The sequence below is a fragment of the Puntigrus tetrazona genome, chromosome 6 (assembly GCF_018831695.1).
Source record: "Puntigrus tetrazona isolate hp1 chromosome 6, ASM1883169v1, whole genome shotgun sequence".
Classification (NCBI taxonomy): Eukaryota; Metazoa; Chordata; class Actinopteri; order Cypriniformes; family Cyprinidae; genus Puntigrus; species Puntigrus tetrazona.
In genome coordinates, this window is record NC_056704.1 from 13,697,792 (window position 1) to 13,719,761 (window position 21,970).

At 36.4% G+C, this 21,970-nt stretch overlaps 1 protein-coding gene across 4 annotated transcripts in view; it reads left to right on the forward strand.

Moving 5' to 3' along the window:
• The window catches only part of usp13 (ubiquitin specific peptidase 13), a 24,643-nt gene continuing 2,673 nt past the window's right edge, over positions 1–21,970 (forward strand). Inside the window, exons 1-20 of one of the 4 annotated variants that reach the window (XM_043241818.1) lie at positions 1–226; positions 1,650–1,775; positions 4,132–4,192; positions 5,093–5,214; positions 6,403–6,545; positions 7,499–7,683; positions 7,807–7,901; positions 8,022–8,212; positions 9,189–9,260; positions 9,483–9,576; positions 10,267–10,392; positions 12,732–12,885; positions 13,105–13,279; positions 13,812–13,900; positions 14,438–14,560; positions 15,054–15,080; positions 15,269–15,412; positions 19,390–19,556; positions 21,170–21,362; positions 21,468–21,552. In XM_043241818.1, coding sequence (XP_043097753.1) covers positions 116–226; positions 1,650–1,775; positions 4,132–4,192; positions 5,093–5,214; positions 6,403–6,545; positions 7,499–7,683; positions 7,807–7,901; positions 8,022–8,212; positions 9,189–9,260; positions 9,483–9,576; positions 10,267–10,392; positions 12,732–12,885; positions 13,105–13,279; positions 13,812–13,900; positions 14,438–14,560; positions 15,054–15,080; positions 15,269–15,412; positions 19,390–19,556; positions 21,170–21,362; positions 21,468–21,552 — 2,483 coding nt within the window. In that variant the 5' untranslated portion in view covers positions 1–115. The remainder of the gene's footprint in view (positions 227–1,649; positions 1,776–4,131; positions 4,193–5,092; positions 5,215–6,402; positions 6,546–7,498; positions 7,684–7,806; positions 7,902–8,021; positions 8,213–9,188; positions 9,261–9,482; positions 9,577–10,266; positions 10,393–12,731; positions 12,886–13,104; positions 13,280–13,811; positions 13,901–14,437; positions 14,561–15,053; positions 15,081–15,268; positions 15,413–19,389; positions 19,557–21,169; positions 21,363–21,467; positions 21,553–21,970) is intronic. The other 3 variants (XM_043241819.1, XM_043241821.1, XM_043241822.1) reach the window with 3 other exon arrangements.

The following is a 21,970-nucleotide window of genomic DNA, read 5'->3' on the forward strand; positions in this document are numbered from 1 at the left end:
CTCGGTCCACGAGGAATGTCGGGTCCGTGTGATTTAAAAATAGCCCGATCTGATCTTCAGCCTGACACGCTGCTCCGGCGAGGCTCATAGTGGTGCGAGCAGCAGGAATGTGAAGATGGCCACAGATCTGGGAGAGCTACTGGTCCCGTACATGCCCACCATTAGAGTGCCGAGGACGGGAGACAGGGTTTTCAAGAGCGAATGCGCGTTTTCCTACGACTCTCCCGTGAGTATTGTGTCAAATACCTCGTTGCATGACCGTTAAGCAGCGACTGGCGTCCCCTGGACACGTGAAAGGCTGCGTGTGGCGCGTGAGAGAGATGGGAGCTCCTCGGCCACCATTCTCCAGCTCAACTTGTGTGACAGCCTTCACAAATAAATAAATAAATAACACATGGGTGTTTACGTCTTACAACGGGACCGGGTTTCCCTGCTTTAAATGGCGCTACGCGGACTACAGATGCTTAATGGTAGCATAAATAACACTGAGTCTGTATTACAGAGAATTTCTGTCCTCTGTTTTTAAAGGCGTGTCAAAGCAATAATAATATCTTCCCGTTCTTATGCATTCTACATGCTCCCACCAAACACTGGCAATTTAGTAGTATCATACTTGTTGAAATCAGACTGTGTTGCCTGCTTGACACCAGTAGACACTTTTGTCTAGCTTGATAACTGTGATAACTGTGATTTCCTAAATGTACACTAATAAGCAGCAAGCAGCCGCGACCTATAAAAAGAATCCAGGTCAACCTGGGCCGTTATACATGTTCAAGCGTGCAAGCTCTGACCACAGATAATATATGATAACCCTATATTTTGGAGAGCGGTGATGAGAACTTTTACAGAAATGTGGGTAAAGTGCACAGCTAGCTCCCAGCTGTAAAGTTTTAAAGGTGACTCAGCTGTTTGGAGTTCGTCATGTCAGACTAAAAGACAGGTTATTTTTACACACTATCTGTTCAAGCTCGTGTGTCACCAGAAGCTAGTGACAGGTTTTTCAGTCTGGTGGGCCCACAACACCCTAAACAACACCCTAACTTATTGTTTTATAGGAATTTTTCCAAAGTGAAAAAAAAAGCCACCACTGAAAACAACATGAACTGACATAAACAAGGATTATGACAAAAGCGAAAAAACAAAAGTGCATGTACCATGTCACAGTGATGATATCAGACTGTTTACGTCAATATGTATCATGTCGCATGTCTAAAAAGTCATGTTATTGCAGTATGTGCTTGTAAACATTTTATTTACATGTGCAGCAAAAGAAATAAGTAATTTTAGTAGTAATTTTAAGTAAAAGGCACTGTCTTATCTTTATGTATAATTCTACTCTTATGTTTGAGACTATTATTTCTAATAATAAAGAGCAGATACTCTGCATTAAAATGTGAAGCTGTAGATTGTAAAAAGAATTCGGTTGTTTTGGATTATATCCAGTTATGTTAAAATGTTTTATCTTTTCAAGAAGATGTTTGTATTTTAATGATGTTCATGATTTAAGCGGTTTAAACTCTAACAGTAGTTTTGTTCACATTCATATTCGAAATGTAGATGTGTACAGTTGGTTTTAATTATTTATGTTTAATATATAAAATAATTTGGCCACATTTGACTCAGCTTAAATGACGTTTCATCATTTTTAGGAATCGGAGGGAGGTCTGTATGTGTGTATGAACTCATTCCTGGGTTTCGGAAGAGAACATGTGGAGAGACATTACCGTAAGACTGGACAGAGTGTGTACATGCACTTAAAACGACATGTGAAAGAGGTGAGAAGAGCGACAAGACTTATTTCAAGCTTTTTCATTGTTGGATTCTTTGCAAACTTCACAGAGAATTTAAACATGTTTCAGTCTATACAAAAAGAACCTGTGCATAACATGTTAAACGTACTGAGCTGTACCCGACGACACAAAGAAAGCTGTTCATTTGTGTAACGTAGTGCAGCACTTGTTTAAGATGCTCGATTGTCATGCAGTTGTTGTCTGCTCACTGGAAATGGCCTAATTTGCAATTGACACTGTTAATGTTTTTTTTGTACAGATTTTGTGCATCCAGTAACATAAGACAAGCATTGCTATAAACTTAAGATACCTGTGAATAATATCATTAATGAGTAAACTTTTCCAAGGCCAGTATTTTATTAGGTCAAGTTAGAATTAGATTTTAAGAGGAAATCTGTGTAGTATATTTAAATATAAGTCGCGCTAGATGAGGCCAACGATACTAAACATGTATTGTAAAGCGTTTTCAAATGTGTAGCTGTAGATTGTGTGAGGATGTGTGGATCGTGAATGGCGTGTGTTGAGATTCTGCAGAAACGGTCACTCGTTTTACACGTGGAATTTAATTTTAGTATATGTTATCTTGTCATAGTGAACAGACGCAATTCAGATTAGTCACTAATCAAATTAGTTGTCAATTATTATTATAATTATAATCATTTTATAATTAAGTTGTTGCAGAGTATGTGCAGCTTGTGGAGGTCGCTTTCTTTTGAGTTCTCGTTTAGTCTTGCTTTACTTTATTATCAGTTAGTTTCCAAAAATGTGGAAAAATTCAATTTAGCAGAAAATGATGACCGTTGGATTTAGAAAGCAGCTAAGAGTACTAAGACGATTGCTGAAGTAATCTCCTGCGAGAGATATTTTTTACTCTGCATTGTGAGTTCGGTTTCTTGCAGATGGATTTGCCCGCCTCTTCTTCGGATTTTAGAGACCTGCTGTAATCATATACCTACATTTACACAGTTCAAGAATACAGCATAGTAAGGAGGTCTGTTTGTATTTAGAAAATGTGTGTCCGTGTTCAGAACTACACGGGGCGTTTTCATCATGTGGCGGTTCTTCAGCACAGATTTAGAAAGAAACAGGCAGTTCAGAGGGTGGTTTTGACATTTTGTCTTGATGATCCCAGCATGGGTCCGCTGTGCTAACCCTCTTGGGAAATGTCAGCAAGAAAAAGCACAGTAACAGAACATTTGGATATTTATAATAAGTACAGTAAACTCTGAGCTTTTTCACAAACTGAGAGAATTGTTATCTGTGATAACTAGACAGCATATAACTAGACCATGGCGGTCTTTCCTTATAACAGATCTATTGAAATCCATGCTGCTCCTATACACTGGCCCAATGATGACTGATTTGTTGGTCATTTAGGAACAGGAACCTAATTATGTAATGGTTTCTCGTTCTTTCCAAGTGACTGTGGATATGCTGGTTAAACGCTGCTATTTTCATGTCTGGATCTGTCCAGAAACAGCTGGCCCTGTTCCTGTAGCTTTTGTGTTTTCTGTTTGTACTTGGGATTACATGAGAAGCCTATCAGCATTACCCATTCAGTCGGTACTCTGCAATCTCTTTACTCTACAATCGATTTTACCATTATGTGCTTTGTACAAAACAACCATTACACAACTGTCAAGCTTTCATATGCATATCAAGTGGATTTTATGCCGTTGTTCAGAATTTGTTGGTCAGTACAGACACATGTGGCATTATTACCCATGTTGTTTCCTTTTATGGATTTCTTTTATTAATTGGAACTAAAATAAACCACAGCAAACATACAAACATGGAAGAGATAGTGAGCGCTGCTTATAAATATGGAGAATATACACAACACATCGTACGTGGCTCTGGAACACAAAAACAATCAAATCAGTCGTATTTGTAGCAATAACCAAACACACACTGTGTGGGTCAAAATGATTGATTTTTCTTTTACGGCAAAAATCATGTTAAATAAAGATCATGCAACACGTATTTTGCGCCATGCTCCAAATATTTTGTACATTTTCTACCATAAATATATCATAGCTTAAATTTTGATTAGTCATACGCATTGCTAAGAACTTCATTTGGACAACTTCAAAGGCGATTTTGTGAATATGTAAATTTTTTGGCATTCTCAGATTCTGAATATTCGAATAGTTGTATGCCAGACAAATATTGTCCCATCCTAACAAGTCAATGGAAAAATGGAAAGTCAATAAAACAATTTATTTATTCGGCTTTCAGATGATGCACAAATCTAAAAAAAAAACCCCTTTTTTCCTTTTCCTTTGAGTTCAAAGCACTTTATAGTTTTATGAGCCATGTTGTTTTCTGATGTTAATTACAGAAAGCCACAGGTGCTGCCGGGGGTGCCATACCAAGAAGAAGGAATGGAAAAGTCTTTTTAGGTAAGTCTTTTTTAAAGTGAAAAAAAAATATCATACACTAAAACTTCTACCTCAAACCCTTTTTAATAAGCCATGTATTTTTAGTTTAGCAGTCTCAGTCATTACTGGCTGGGGCTAAATTTAGCTAATTTATTTGTATATGCAGTTAGTAACCGTTCTAAATCTAAAGTGCCACATGCTTGCCCTGGCCTAATCTTCTGCTATGGAGGGTTGGTTTACAGTGGCCGGCTATGCCTGTCAGCTGCTGTGCCCTGTCATTCCCCCAGGCTGACACACTTCTGCCATTGGAGGTGTGACGTAGCAGGTGGGGGACCGGCGGCCGCTTTCTCTCAGGCATCCAATCAATAGAAAACGCCTCCTTCTCTGGTTGAGGACGATACGTCAGAAAGGATGCTAGTCATTTTGTAAACCCACAATGCTTTACCAAATATGTCATTTAGACAACTCACACTGGATAAGGCTAATTGCTTGGAGCACAAACATATGCGATCATATTTCCTCGAGTCCGTCCGTTTTCATAGCCATGTTGTCATGCAGAAAAGAAATGGAAATGTGGCAATACTCAAACTAATTAAGTTGGTGCATTTTTCTTCTGTAGTGATCAAACTTGCAATTTTTATGGCATAATTTTAGGCGAAAGACTTAAATTTGCATTGCAGGATAATTTAAGTGTAAAAAAAAGCCAAAATACGACTTACTTCCCTTAAAATGTACCCTTTTTTTTCCCAACATTGATATACATTCTGCTCTCAGATTTGGATGTTTGTGGTTTAATTAAGAGAGCTCAAGAAAGCGTGTTTATTAATTGTTTTTGGGGGGACATTTTAAGCACTTCTTTTGAGTGCAGTCATCTCATCAGCTCTCGGTTCAAAATCTCTCTCTTTGCTTCCTTTCCTAAAGATTTAGAGCTTAACCGTGATTTTAACGGAGATGATTATGAGTATGAAGATGAAGCCAAGCTTGTCATATTTCCAGACCACTTTGAGATCCCTTTACCAAATATTGAGGAGTTGCCCGCACTGGTTAGTGAGAGTGTGTGCTCTTGCTCTGTGTGTCCTGCATGCCAAAGGCCTGATCTGCCTTTCAGTTTCAGTGCTTGCTTGTCACATTTTATTCTGCCTGCAGATGACCTTATTCTTTATAAACTCACTGTTCATGCTTCTCATTGTGTGCGGTGATGTCATGTGGTGTAGTGGTAATATGAGTTTTGATTTTGTACTCATATTTAGTTTTCATATTTAGTTTTTGTTTTTTATTAGATATGAATTCTTATCATTATTTTTTGCGTTAAAGCGCAGTTATTAGTCATTGCCGCCTGAATGCACAGCATGTCTTATATTTTTTAAGATATTTTAAAATATATTTAGATATTACTCAAAATATATTAAATAAACAATATGTATTTTCCAGAGTGCTGAATCTCTCGAAATACACACTACTGTTTTTTTCAGAAGAAATTTTTTTTTTTCAGCAAGAATGCATTCGGCTAACAATACTTTTAAATTGTTTATAAATTCAAATTTTATTTCAAATAAATTCTCTTCTTTTAAAATTCTTAAATTTCCCTACAATTTTAAGCAGCACAACACTGATAATAATAATAAAAAATGAGTTTCTTGATGAGCAAACCAGCGCATTAAAGCGACAGTAAAGACTATAAAAATTACTGTTGAATATTCAGCTTTGCCATCCAGAAATAAATTATATCTGAAAATGTTTTTAAAGAAAAATGGTTATTTTTCGGTATTCAAATTGGTACAATATTTCTCTTTTTACTAGGTAAGCATAAGAAACCTTTATTTAAATGCCCATTCTTTTTAACAATAGTCTACAAGCAGAGATATTTAAAAAATGTGAGATATTACCTGTCGATATATTGTTCTTTTAGCACACATGATGCAAAAATATGACTAATTTGTTACAGTGTACGTTGGATTTCTGTTGCATTTATACAACACATATAGCATCACATAATCAAAAACACATATTTGTGTACATAACAACTGCATGGTGTGCTTACTGCTGTTGCGCTTATATTTATTACCTAGAAAATAGTTGCGTACTCTAACCGATTTGCCCAGGAGTTTCAAGGCTAGTAGTCATAATCAGCATCACTTTCCAGCTTGCTGAGGTTTTTTAAGAGCTCATTAGGAGCATTATAAAGCAGTGTAAAAACTATAACATAATGTTCATACGTCTCTAACTTTCAGGTGACAATAGCCTGTGATGCCGTCCTCAATGCTTTATCTCCATACAAAAAGCAGGAGTCTGACTCGTGGGAAGAGGAGATTCAAGTATCTAGACATGCCAGAAGTCTCAGACAGCAGGAGAATGGGGTTCGAATTCCTCCCAGGTTGGTCACACGGCAGCCCACAATCATATGGACTAGCATTCTAGAGACTGTCGATGCTAGCTTCAGGTCACCCGTGTATCTGATATGTCTGCTTTCTCTGCCAATTGGAATAATATCAAAACAAGCTATTATGTTTGATGTAGGGCTTATGTTTAGGATAACTTGCACTCTGTAGAATGTCTTGACATCTGCGAGGCAACACATATTAAGCAATGCGGCCGTTATCTTGATGCAAAATATTCCTAAAACTGCATGAGGTGCATGGCATTTTCAACCTAAAGAGCCAGAGGGATTCTATTTGAATTCAAATTAAATCCCAGCAGATAAACTGGAATCTATTTGGGATTGGTATTGTGTAATCATTTACATCAATTATGATTCATGTTACTGAACTTATAAAGGTAGCTTTTAGGCAATTAAAAATGGGTGCAACACTTTTTACTATATTTACTTTAAAATGATCTCTCTCTCTTACGAACTTTGAAAAGGATGATTTACATTTTCCTTTAATAAGGTTGTTGCTAGATTTAATAACAGACACAGTAGAAATCAGTGTTATTTTTACAGTTTTGATGTACTATTATTATATTTTCTATTTTCCGTTTTCTTCTAAATTTCAGTTGTATTGTTTTTATTTGTATTTTTATTGTAGTTTTGGTCATTTTAGTGCTTTAACTTAATTTTATTTCAAATTAATTTCTTTTTATTTACATATTTGTATGTTTGTTTTTTATCAAGCATTTATATTTTATTATATCTCTGGTTTATTTAAAAATTTTATTTTGTTGGAAATGTCCTCTGTCTTGGTCTGCAAAATAAGATTACAGCATACAGTCAGTTTATTATAGTAGCATAGCCTCCTCTCTTTTAAGACACCTGTATTACCTGAACTGAAATATGAGGACTTCCTCTCCTGCTTGTTTGTGTCTTCAATATGGTTTATGTCCTATTAGTGGCTGGAAGTGCACCAAGTGTGAAATGCGAGAGAACCTGTGGCTAAACCTGACGGATGGCTCTGTCCTCTGTGGGAAGTGGTTCTTTGATGGGAGCGGAGGGAACGGACATGCCCTTGAGCACTACAAAGAAACCAACTTCCCTCTGGCAGTTAAACTCGACACAATCACCCCAGATGGAGCAGGTAAGGACTTTCAGGGAATATGTTGGCAAACTTGTATAACACACACCGCTCAAGCATAACTTTGACACAAAACTGATTATGGGAGGTTTTACAGATGTTTCAGCTTCTGTCTTTCTTTTGCAGACGTTTACTCTTTTGATGAAGAAGAAGCAGTGCTTGATCCTCACATATCAGAACATTTGTTACACTTTGGAATAGATATGTTGCAAATGCAAAGGGTATGTTTTTCTGAACACATATTGAAAATCCCCGTTTTAAACAACTTGTTAAATACTTGCAAAAACAAGCAACACCGCCTGTTTCCAACCTTATCAAATGTGTATGTCCATCCCTCACAGACAGAGAATGGCCATCATACAGACAACCACGTCCAGCCACGTGTGAGTGACTGGGAAGTGATTCAGGAGGCGGGTCTAAAACTAAAGCCTGTCTATGGCTCAGGATATACAGGCATTAAAAACTTGGGCAACAGCTGCTACCTGAGCACCACTATGCAAGTGCTTTTTAGTATTCCAGAGTTCCAGAGAGCGTAAGTACCTTTAAGCCCTTAATGGTCCGATACATGGTGCATACTTGTCCACATTCTTCTACCATTGTTTTTGAGTCTGTTCACAAAGTAAAAAGCTGGGTTTGAATGCTGTCAAGCTGAAGAAGTGTCCTTTTTGGCCATCCAAGATGAGTTTGTTTCTTCATCGCAATAAATTTTGCATTACATTATTTGCTCACTAATAGATCTTTTGCAGTAAATGAGTGCTATCAAAATGAGTACAAACTGCTAATAAAACATTGCAATAATCCACAAGTAGTCCACACGACTAAAGTCCATCAAGTAACGTCTTGGGAAGTGAAAGTCTTGTTTGTAATAAACATGAATTTTAACATCAAACCGACTGCTTTCAGCTGAAATATGAGTCTCTGTAATATTAGATATTATGAAATTGGTTTCAGTAATATTACTTTTTTCATTGAAAAAGTCATCTTGTCTAAATCAGGCGATAAAATTTTGCACAGATAAAACACAATTTACAAGCAAAAGCAGTCCAAAGCTGCTCTAAACGAATATCTTATTTAAGGATAAAACGTCTTAATGTTAGATTTGTTTTTTTTTAATAGCGTGTAGCTTTTCACTTCACAAGATGTAAATTGAATGACTGGAGTCGTGTTTTTATCAGCTGTTTGGACTCCCATTTACTGTAGAGGAAAAAGGGGTGAGCAAATGATGTAATGCTAAATTTCTCCAAGCCTATTCCAATACAGAAATAAAATATTCAACATCTTGGATGGCCTGAGAGTGAAATACATTTTCAGATTTACGTTTTCAATTTTGGTATAACTAATCCTTTAATCTGTGCCTTCTACCGGTCTGATTGCTTTTTTGTGTATGTTAATGATTTTATTTCAGTGTGAGATATAAAGCGTCTAGCCAGGGTCTTTGCACAATGAAGTCAATATGCAGGAGCGACAGTGAGAAATGATTGCTTTTCTTTCCGATATTTATAATGCAGGTATGTTGGGAACTTACAGAGAATATTTGACTACTCGCCCCTTGATCCAACTCAGGATTTCAACACACAGATGTAGGTGATTTTGTCACATTTATATTACGTTTATCTTCTTTTTATTTCTGAAATGCAAGTTACATCTAATTCTTGTATAATATATTTTCATTGCAGTGCTGTACCAGTTGTATGAGTTTCACACGAGTTTACACCGATTGATAACTAATGGAAAGTTTAAAATCGAAGCACTTACACGCGTTCCTAAATTGAATCTTTTCGTCTGTTTTCCTACCTTTTAAGAGCGAAACTCGGTCATGGACTTCTCTCAGGCCAGTACTCAAAACCTCCAATGAAATCAGAACTTATTGAACAGGTGATGAAAGAAGAATACAAGGTATTTGACTTGGTCTGTCTTGTTGATATTTGGCTCGATTAGGTCCACATAACGCTGTTTATACCTTTAAAAGATGCTTGTCAGACCAACACCCATTGTGCCTCATTACTTTTTTGAGACTTATTTGAAACAACCTTAAGGTACATTCACATTGACAGTTTTTTGTGATAACGGGAGGTCATTTATCTGCAAACTGATATAACAGTAGAGTTTAATTTAATGCAAACGAAGGAGGAACACAATACCAATGGGATCGCAGACATGAATGTACCTCTGGTGTGCTCGTTCGGTTTGTATAATTGTTTGTTTGAGAGGAGCCACAATATCAGATATTAACTGATCTGTTGTTTTCTGAAACGTATCTAATATTCTTAAGCTAAATTCATGTTTTAGTTGTCCTGCATTGTGTTGTGTTTGACTAAAATATAGCCATTTGGAAGTCCACTAAATTTCTACAAGATTGTTAACTTGCTTCCATAATAATATAAATAATTTCTTGTTCTAAGAATGCATGTGGGTAATTTTATGCATATTTTATGAAACAAAAAACGCTGCTTGTCATTTTCCTAAAGTTCACGTTTGTGCCCTTTTAAGAGTGTTTAAGAATGTCAACTGCAATCCAACTTTCTTAATAGGTTTTCTGAAGGCATTTTAAAGTGCATTTGGTGACCCTGTTGTTTTCTTCTGCAGCAGCAGCAAAGAGGGATTTCACCTAAGATGTTCAAAGCTCTGGTCAGTAAAGGACATCTAGAGTTCTCCTCGAACCGGCAACAAGATGCTCACGAATTCTTGCTGCACTTAATTAACCTGGTAGAGGTATGAACGTGTTTTTCTATCGTGTGCTTCTTTTTTCAGAAATCGTTTACACAAAAATGAAAATCCTAAATGATCGCCATCATGTTACTTAAAACCTATGTGACTACTCTTTAGCTGAAAGCTGGTTATAAATTACTTTAATTTTACGGAAATAGATCAGCTTGGCATTAGACATTTTTCTTGATTGCTCCTTTTGTGCCTTTGGGTTTGATACAGGGTGAACATATCCTCTCAGAGTTTAGATTTTTAGGTAAACTAGCCCATTTGCAATCCTCTTTTATTTAAAAAAACGATTTCAGAGAACCAAGGGTTTCTAGGGTTTGGCTGGAATTTCCCCAGACGTGTTTGTAGACTTTGAGTCTTGTCAGCAGGCTCTGGTTTCAGGAGACGCATTCGACTGCACTCTCTACCCCTCTGCTGGCAGACACACACTTCAAGTGACTTTCTCAACTGAGTTAAAATTAGATACCCCTATCGGTTACACAGGGCAGATAATGCTTCCTGTTACCCTCCCCACTTGGTCTATGTCCAGAATGAAAGCCGTTGCCTTCCCTCACACTTTTCCGTGACTTAAAAACAAACAACAGTATGAGCCGCGCTGTTAGAGACATTTCAACTAGATACACTATGTCAACGAGAAATAGAATTCACTGGCTGTTTTAGTACTACTTTTCTTCTACAATGTGACATCATTTTGAATAGACTGGATCGTGAAAAATGGCTTCTACGTGACAGGTGGCTGGAGGGAGGGTTTGGAAAATATAAGTGTTTGGTGACATCAGCTGAAAAGAAAAACAAGATCAGAGGTCATCAAGGAGCATTCGCACTGATGATAGTAATTAGCTTTTTGTATTAGACTTGCCAGTTTCCTGTGACGTAGGCAACATTGAACATTGGTGATGTGATGAAGTGGAGCGGAATTTAACTTTATGTAAGGTTTTTAAAGAAGTCTCTTTATATATTATGTCTTTTTATATTGTTGAATGTTTGCAGGTTAAAAGAACTGTTATGTCATTTTATAAAATGTAATTCATTTTTGTGATGCAAAGCTGAATTTCTGGCTGCGTCACATTTGGAAGTCATTATAATATGCTAATTTGCTTCTCAATAAACATTTCTTATTATTATCAATGCTGAAAACAGTTGAGCTGCTTGATATTTTGGTGGTAACTAACTTTTTTTAAGTAGACAAAGCATTTGTTTGAAATGCTTACTGTCCATTACAATTGTTTTTACTGTAATATCTGATCATTTTAATGCAGTGGTATTGGTTAGAAACCATAGTATTGGTTTCTTAAAAATATCTTACACCAAATATTTGAATGAGACAGTAAGTAGTGATGAAGAAGCTACCAGTGGGAGTGCAAGCAATGATTGCCCACCTAATATAGTTAGATGTAGAGGTCAAGTAGAACCGCCTACGTTGTAGTGACCAAGAGTACAGAGGCTTTAAACCTGCATTCACAGGTGAATCATTCACAATACAACAAATCGTTTTCAGTAGCATCATCTGTTCACAAAAGCATTCACAATAGAGATAGAATTCTGAAGTGAACTTATCAAGACCGAATCTTTGCTGACATTTGCTTGTTCCCGACAGTGAGCATAAACCAAGCCTCATAAAACCAAGACAGAGCTATAGTCTCTTGAAATGTTTAGTACTCAGAAATGTTGACTGGTTTATTTGTAGCTGCCCTCAGCTGTGCCTTGTGTGAAATAGCAAGGCCTGTGAACAGTGAGGGGACCTTGCGGTGCGTTTCTACATCCTCAGCAGGTTTGTTCTCTGCTCAGTGGTCTTTGGTATTTCAGACTTGATAGAGGACGGCTGGTATATTTCTGTATGGCCTCAGAATAGCGTAACTGCCATAGGACGACCTCGTTGATTTTAATTATAGACTAATTTTGAACTCTCCCTAAAGATGCCTAAATTTAAATCAAAAGTTGATTTGTTTGCCATTTGTTTCGTAGAACTATGAATTATGCATATATGTAAGATATTTTGAAGTATGTTCATAAGAAAACAGTTTCAATTCCTAATTAATTCCATTATATAAACAAATGGCATGTAACTGGCAACCAGAACTGTTTAGTTGCCATCATTCTTCAAAATGTCTTTTTTTGTTCTGCTGAAGATAATAGGCTGCTGCATATAGGGTGAATAAATTGCGGTATAATTGTAATTAAGGTTCTTAGTGCTGTAACAAAACATTTGAAAGGTTTTTGCCGAAAGTTAAGGGGAAAAGGCAAATGGGTTCCCACTGTTTTTCCACTGCCCACTGTGCCATGGCTTCAACAGAAAAGAACTTTCTGTAGGTAATATTGTGTTTTGTCATTTCCAGAGGAACAGTTCAGGCTCAGAGAACCCCAGCGATGTGTTCCGCTTCTTAGTTGAGGAACGAGTGCAGTGCTGTCAGACACAGAAGGTGCGCTACACACAGCGGGTGGACTACCTTATGCAGCTTCCTGTACCTTTAGAGGCAGCCAGCAACAGAGGTAATACCTTCTACAACTCAGTTAAACGTCTCCTGCACTACAAGAATGTGCAGTTATTGCATTTAAAAAGCTATTTCCACCCGATCTGACTCTTAAACATTGATTAAAGTTCATTTAGTCGGGTGATATTTATTTGTATTTTAAGAGTTTTCAATGGATCTAATGTGCAGGTTGACCTAATTGTATTTAAAAGTGCTTATGGTTTTGTCATTTGTACAGAGGAGTTAATAGCATATGAGAGTAAGCGGAAGGAAGCTGAGGAGAACTTGCGGCCCGCTCCAGAGCCGGTGAGAGCCCGAATCCCCTTCACTGCCTGTCTGCAAGCCTTCACTGAGCCTGACAATGTTCCAGACTTCTGGAGCTCTGCGCTGCAAGCCAAGTCAGCCGGGGTGAAGTAAGCAAGGTTTTGGTTTTAGACCTTCAAAGGAATTTAGAAGGGTATCATCAACAAAAACATTTATGTACATTTAATTATAAAACATATATTTTTTATTGTATTTTTGTCATTTTTAGATTATTTTGTCAATATACATATATTAACGCATATATTTGGGTTATATAAGATTAGTTTCTTATACAAAATCAAACATTTTTATTGGATCAAAAATACAGAAACAAATGGTCACACTTTATTTTAAGGGGTAATTCTCACTATTAACAAACAGGCATGCTAATAAGCAACTAGCTAATAATGAAAATTAATCTCTATGCTAAAGTGTTACTAAAAATAACAACAACCAAGTAATATTGTGAATTATTCATGCAATCTATAAAAAAATCTATATTGTAATGTACTTCAAAATATTATTTATTTCTGTCATGCAAAGCAGAATTTTCATCAGCTGTTACTCCAGTCTTCAGTGTGTATATAAACCCTAATATATGTATTAATGCAGGCTCCAAAAGATATCTTTCTCTCTCCGCAGGACTTCTCGTTTCGCATCCTTCCCAGAGTACATGGTCGTACAAATAAAGAAGTTCACATTTGGGGTCGATTGGGTGCCCAAAAAGTTAGGTGTGTAATTTAAAATTACACATTGCTCGCAAAAAAATTGTAGTGCATGTACAAAATGTTGGATCATGTCATTTTTACTATGTGCTATTGAAAGTAGTTTTGATTTTCTGTGCCTCAAGGTCCGGACCTGTCAAAACAGATTTATTAATATGTCATGTTCTTGTTTGTCATCTGTGTCTGCCTATCACATGCTCTCTTGTGCAATTCAGACCATCACATGTCACGCATGTTGAGCAATGCATCACGATTGCTTGCCTCAAAAGACTATCGGTTTGCAAGGTGTTATGTTTGCTCAGCAGAGATTTCCCTTTGTCCAGCAGAGGGTACTCTAGCACCGCGTTCTTACTTTAGACATTTTTGGAATCTGAGACCGAGAGGGTTCTGTGGTCAGCAAAATATTGGCAAAGTTTTTCTTTTTGGAAAGCAATAATGCCCAGAATCTGTTCTGAGAGTCTTTTCTGAATGTATCAATGTACAGTACATTTCTTTTTGTAATATATAAAATCGCATTTAAAGTCTTTTTTTTATATGCTACAGATGTTTCTGTAGATGTACCTGATTTCCTGGACTTGAATCGCCTCCGGGCCACAGGGCTACAGGCTGGAGAAGAGGAGTTGCCTGACCTTACACCTCCCATTGTCATTCCTGAAGACACCAGAGGTGAGAACCTTTAGACTACCAGTTTAGAGACAGCAAGATTTTAATTTTAGTTATTTTTCTTTGATAAAAATTAATTTATTCAGGAAGGATTAATTCAATGGATCACTGGATTTAAATAAATTTCTTTTCTATTAATTAATCTTCAAAATCCTGAAAAAGTGCATCATGCTTTTTATAAAAATAAGCAGCACAATGATTTTCAATGTACGTAACACCAAAATATGGTTCTGATGTTTCATATTAGAATGCCGAAGACTGAAAAGCTTTTCCATGACAAGAATTTACATTCTAAATGTATAGAAAAAATATAAAAACTTTTTAAATAATAATTCCTAATTTAAAAATAAAACACACAAATTTTATAGTCAGTGCTGTTTGATTTCACAATTGATTAAAATGATTGAAAGCTACATATAATGTCAATATAAGTGGCTTATTTAGTATTACGCCTTGCTTTGTACTGACTTATTTCTTATCTTATTTTTGTATACAGACAGTACAACAAACAACTCTTTGGAATGTAAGTACCACGTTGATTGTAATTGTACAAAATGTCAGACTGCATTTAAAATGGTTCGCATGCACTAGAAAAGTAGGTCTTGTGAAACGGTCAGTTATTTTTTCTTGTAGATTTGAGATGGTCTGTGTATTTATTGCTAGTTAAGGGCTGCTGATTTGATGCCACTGTTCTCTTCACCTGCTCTTCAGCTCCAGAAATAGATGAATCATCCGTGATGCAGCTGGCAGAGATGGGTTTCCCTCTGGAAGCCTGTCGGAAAGCAGTGTACTACACTGGGAATATGGGAGCAGAGATGGCCTTTAACTGGATAATAGCACACATGGAAGAGCCAGGTAGGGCCTCGTATCTTGACTGAACTGACACGTTTTGAACAAAGGCATATCCCCTGTGTCCTTCGCTTATTCTGTATAAAAGCATTATTTAAAATAGTAATAATAGTAGTGATGGTTATATGTAATATTTAACAATATTTTATTTGTGACTATAAAATGTTTCATACACAAGTAGCAAGTATTGTATACATTTGCTATGGCCTAAAGAGTGCAGCTAAGATGGTATTAAAAGTCTTATTTGTTCTAATGGCTCTGGTCACAGTCTAGTAATCAATGGGAAGACACTCAAGTGTCTGCCATTTTAGCTCCATTGGCTAAAAGGTTGTAGCCATTTTGTGTGAGGGAAAGTCTAATTGAGCAGAAGACACTGTCACCTAATTACATGCTTCCTCGAAAGGAACACTTTCATTGTAGACACTTTAGACATTTAACTCAGATGAACTTACTGTCATTTGCATATTAGCCATCCAGCTGACATTCTTTCAAAAACTCAAGCACGGTTTCACAGCAGTATTTACTAAGGTGCTTCTTAGCTGGTCCGCTTCAGGACTTAAATGGAAATCAAAACAATATCATGAAACAAAAGTTCTTAAATTCAAATATTGAATATTAAAAAAATATTTATAGTACTATACGAAGTGTAAAGTCAGTATTCAAAATTGCCATTGTTTGGTGAGATTCACACGGTACTATTTTATGATATTTTATTACAGTCTCATGGGTAATGTTATTTTTCAATACGATTTCCGCTTTTAAGCTTAATTTGAAATAATGCTGACAACCTAACAACCTCAAAGCAGGTCTAAAATTAAAATTAATATAATTAAAAATGTATTTCTCTCTGGAGAATTTGTGTTATGAAACAAATACTGGAACAAATATTGTATCTCGAATATGTTGATTTTCAGTGTTTCATGCTGTGGGAAATATTTAGCAAAACAAACAATGTATTTTCTCACTGTATTTACTCTCACCTGTATTTTATGTAATCTAGGTCATATCCATATCCATATGAAGCGTCTGCCTAATCAGTAATGCTTCCTACAAGAAGAGGTTTTTTTTTCAGAACAGACCCATGACCTATGCTAATATACATACCGTTTGCTAAAAGCAAACATATATTTTAGCTGTCATTTATGCTGCATTCAGGATGAATAAGCCACAGAAATCTAGTGTGCTTCGTGAGGCTCATTATCTGGGTTTTCGCCACAGGGGAATTTTTTATGTTTTGAGCGTGTCACTTAGCTAGGCTATAAGATAAATTTGTATGACGTAAAGAGCTGCGTATGTTCAATGATGGGGAAAGATTCATGCCAAAGTAATTAATCCAGATGCAATCTGGATCTAAGGCTGCGTTTAACATTAACCTGTTAAACCTGTATCCGGATGTTGTCCACAGACTCATTGAAAAGACAAGTGTAACGCGTTTGCGGTCGAAACGTTGTCCGATCTGTGTGTCCTGGTCGTCGAAGGATGTAAACGCAACCCAGCCATAGTATCGGCATCACACCGCACAAAACGCATTTATATATTGTGGCAGTATTTGTATGTTCCTTGTTCTCACTTTACGAGATATGTAATATTTGTATTATTTTATGTAAAAAATGACATTCCTTTTAAAAAGAAAAAAACACTTTAGGTCAACTTTGTTTTCCACTTTATGTCCACAAGTTTTTAACGGTAGCTTAAAGTATACATATGTGTATATATGTACAGTAATTTGTTTTTGTAGAGCATTTTTTGTATTTGCGTATTATGATACATCCAAATAAACCAGCTAGATTTGCACACTTCAGCTTCTAAAGTTTAGTTAGCGTTTTAAACAGTTGTTATTTATTGCTCACTTGCACTTGCTTTGTAAGGTTTTACTGGTTTGACCATGGATTAGCATGGTAGCCTATATGTTGTTGGCATTACTGAGTTCATAAGCTTTGTGTGTTAGTGACATAAAAACATCATGTGCCAAAAAAATGTAGACAACAAAATATCACAAAGATCGCATGTTAATGCCTAAGTATTACCGGACTCTAGTTGTATTTCAAGTCCGTTGCTAGTCATCCTTGTTTATCATTGTGCTTCTTGCTAATAAACACTGTCCTCACACTTGAGCATCACCCGTGAGCTGGGAATTCTGTTCTCCACACTTTCCTGCCCCAGTTAAGCAGCCACCTGAGATCACGAACAGACTCAGACTTACACACATGCAGAGTCTCAAGTGGTCCAAACCCCATTAGCTTCGCATCTCCTAGACGCTACAGCTGGGCCTGTTCCTATATAGATGCAGCTGACGGGGGTTATTAATATAGTGTGCAACATACAGATATTTTTTTAGTCTTACCTTAATTCTTCAGTACTGTGTGCTGTGAGATGATGTATTGATAGTCTTAAGGAAAGCAGAAATCACAACTTTTTATATTAAAAAATACAAATGTTTCTGCTTTTTCAATCTCCATAATTGTTTTCTGTAATTAAGGAAATTCATATTTATTTATTTATTAGTTTGCTTGTTTATTTTTTGCAACAAAGTAAAATCGCTACTGTCACATTTAATTAATTTAATGCATGGTAGCCAAATAAAATTAAAAAAAAAATGACTAGTTGAAAACTATAGGCAAAATATAATTATATATAAATATATACATACATGTTATACATATTTATATATTTATATTAATTTATATTAATAATATATATTTCAATACAGCTTCAGGTCTGCATCTTTACATAACTCAAAGTCAAATTCTGTCTATATATTTTATTGCTACATTGTTGTTATTAGTATTTTATTTAGTGCTGTTAAATGATTAATCACAATTAATGGCATCCAATATTATTTGTTTACATTATATATATATATGTATGTGTGTGGGTGTGTGTGTGTGTGTGTACTGTAGTGGTGAATAGACAGGACTGTGTTCATCTTGCAGAATAACATCATAGCCGGAGCTACTTCTCTCTGTTTATGTGTATGGCAAATCATGCAGGTGCTGGTCTACTCCGCAGCCGTACCTACCCGAAACAATATAAATAGTCTGAATATAAACACTTATTATAGGTGTACCGTAGTGATTCAGGACAAGCCAAAAACACAGTTTGGGAAATGGATTCATGGTGTACTCGATTGTTTCGCTTTAATTTAATTAATATTTAGTCATATGACACAACCTTGCAAGTATTTATGTATTGGCTAAAATATTGAGGATTTGCCTGTTTGCACTGTGCAGATTTATTGTGGTATCACATTAGTGATCCCTCTCGGAGTACTTTGGTGTTATACAATGATCTATCTGCACAGTGACACTTCAAGTCGAACGAATGAACAGACTAACACACCTGATGTGTTCATATTTGCACAATTTTGATCATTCTCTGTAGATTCAATTTTCTCATGGTCGATTATGTATGATGCATGAATTGATAGTCAAACTACTTGGATGTATTAGGCAATAAAAATCCTGGCCAGGACATGTCCCAAATTAATTGCACATATGGCCATGCTATAGTAGCGATATTTAAGGTAAGGAACATCACGTTGTTATCAGTGGTGCACCGGTGGGCCTTAACTGGAATGTTTGTTCATGTAGGACTGAGGCTGGTCAGTTTATACTGCCAGCGGTCAAACGTGGTGGTGTCATACAGTGTGTGTGTGTGTGTGTGTGACACAGCATTTGATCTTGAACATTAAAGGATTAGCTACAGACTACAGGGAATGGATTACATGGCTCGTGTTCATTTGAATTTCCGGTTTATCTGTGTAATCTCAATAGAGCAGCGAGTGTGATATTTTCATTCTCTGCACATTTGGTGAATAAATCCACACACCAGGCCGAATCTGTTGTTCTCCGGGAGATAGTTTGGGTGTATAGCACCACATAATGTACTTCCATGTACTATCACAGTTGTTGTGATATTTTAAATGTAATAACACTATATATGTGTGACAGAAAACTTGACTCTTATATGTCTGTCAACTGTAGATTTTGCAGAGCCTCTGGCAGTTCCCTCTTACATGGAAGCAGACCTGCCCAGCCCCAGCCTCCCTACAACCAGTGCACTGGACAGCCAGCCTCCAGAAGAGAGCATCTCCATCCTCACCTCCATGGGCTTCCCCAGACATCACACAATCCAGGCTCTCAAAGCCTCGGTAAGTGTGCTGCCTCGTCTGCTTCATGTACAGTGGCCCGAAAAAAAGAATTTGGACAGCTAAAAATATATGAATGTGATACACCTGTGATTACTCTCCTAGAACACCTGCATACACTTCAGTGGATCTGGCTCTATACATCCAATGAAAGATTGCCTTGAGACTAAAAGTTCAGGCGTTATTTGTTTGCAGATGACACATGTGTTTCATACAGTTTCCAAAAGTGTCTGGATACTTTTTAGGGCCACTGTATGTAGGATGTTCATGTTTTGATCTGTCATTTCTTGCTGTAAATTGTTTGATTTCATTCTTAGGCAGGAGTATAATTATCATACTGTCACGTTACACGGACGCAGAAACATGTTCTGGCATGTTAGGATTAATTTTGTCACTTGTTGCTCATCAACCAAGCATGTGAGAACGGAGAAGCCATCTCTTCTGTTGAAGCACTTGGCTAACCTTCACATTCTCTTAATGGATATTTTAAAGGAAATGTGATTTGTGTTGGTTTTAAGTGATTTGCAAATCATGCTGTTATTCGGGTCAAAATTTACTTGGATATGAAATGTTTGCTGAAAATACATTTTCGGGGTTTATTGTTTGGTTTTAGTGTTTTGTGTGTGTGAGTCTTTTCATTTAAAAGACATTAATACTTTTATTCAACAAGGGCACTTTAAATTGATTAAAAGTTTATAATGTTACTTAACATTACTATTTGAAATAAATGACATTCTTTTCAACTTTCTATTAATCAGAGAATCCTGAAAATGTGTCTGACCGGAAGAATAGCTGCTGAAAATTTTGCATTGCCATCACAGGAATAAATCAAATTTTAAAATATGTTAAAGTTATTTAAAAAAAAAAAAAAAAAAAAAAAAAACTTTTTTCACATAAAGCATCTTTCAAAAAAAGTATGTTTCACCTGTTGTGTATGAGTTGCTGAATAATTCCCACATTAATATTTAGACTTTTTAGTTTTCAGTTCAATTTGAATGATCTGTATAACTCCTACTTTTTTTTCTCCTCTCAGATCGTCTTGTCAAGTGTTTAAACGTTATTCCTTCATAGTAGGATCTGCTTCTTCTTGTAAATTTCTTTCTTCGTTTTAGACATTGTGATGTTGTTTTTGAAGTCTGTGCATATGTGTATGCGTGTGCAAAAATAGCCTCTCAGGCAGCCAATAATAGCTCAGTAACAAGTGGACGTCTTCAACCTACGTCGTTCACATTTGTCCAGGAAAGGATGAGGGCGTCAGGCCACATTTGCTTTCAGTGCTGGCATTTGCAGTGAATCACGGCGCTATTTCAGATTAGTGCCTGTGCCTAAATGAGTCTTTTGACCACGCTAGAATGACCTCAGTTAAATCAAGGACTTTCGACTGGTCTGTGCAATTTAAAAATGGCTCTTTGCCTGAGGATATAATTTTGGCGTTCTGTGTTTTCTTGTGAAATTAAAGCTTTTTTTTTTTTTTTTTTTTAATCCAGTTAGGTTGTTAGTTACCTACACAAATTGGCCTGGGTATTTAAAGCTCATGTTCTCGAGTGATGAGAGTATTTTGTCTGATCTACATGAGGTCACGTTTTGTCTGTGTTCTGCTTCTTGTCTGACTACAGAACAACAACTTGGAGCGCGCGTTTGACTGGATATTCACACACCCAGACTGTGAGGATGAGAGCGAGGCTATGTCAGACACGGCAGACACAGAACCGAATGATAACATCTTCTCAAACGCCAATGCCCACAGCGACTCCTCACTGTCTCCAGATCAGGACCTGTCCAGCCCCCGTGTCAGAGACGGACCCGGACGTAAGCGCTTACTGACAGCATATACTGAGGATTACACTGTCTGCAGACATTGCTGGTTTGATATTTCATAACTGATGTCTGATGTTTTTTTTTTTTTTTTCAAAGGTTACGAACTGTTTGCCTTCATCAGTCACATGGGAGCATCCACAATGTCTGGTCATTATGTGTGTCATATCAAAAAAGAGGGCAGGTATGCTGATTGAAACGCGTGTCATTTATTTGCACATTTTCATTTTGTGAATGTTACAGTCAGACTGATTGTGGATGGACTGATTGCAGAGAGAGTAGATTGTTGTTGACCAGCACAAAACAATGGTTCTTTAGATAATGTATATCAGGAACAAAATATGAAAAATGTAATTCTTAGAAAGTGAATGAGTGTAAGTTTATAAATGTTAAATGGATAGCAAAATGAAATTTGTTTAAAAATGAAAAAAAAAAAAAATTAAATAAAATTAAAGACACATTTTAAATAAAAAAGTGTAACTATTTCAGACACAAACATATGCATAAAATGTTTCATTATTATGTATAGCAGTATGTATTTACAGTACATTTATTCATTATATTTTCTTATTTTATACATTTTATAAATTGCAAAGATTACA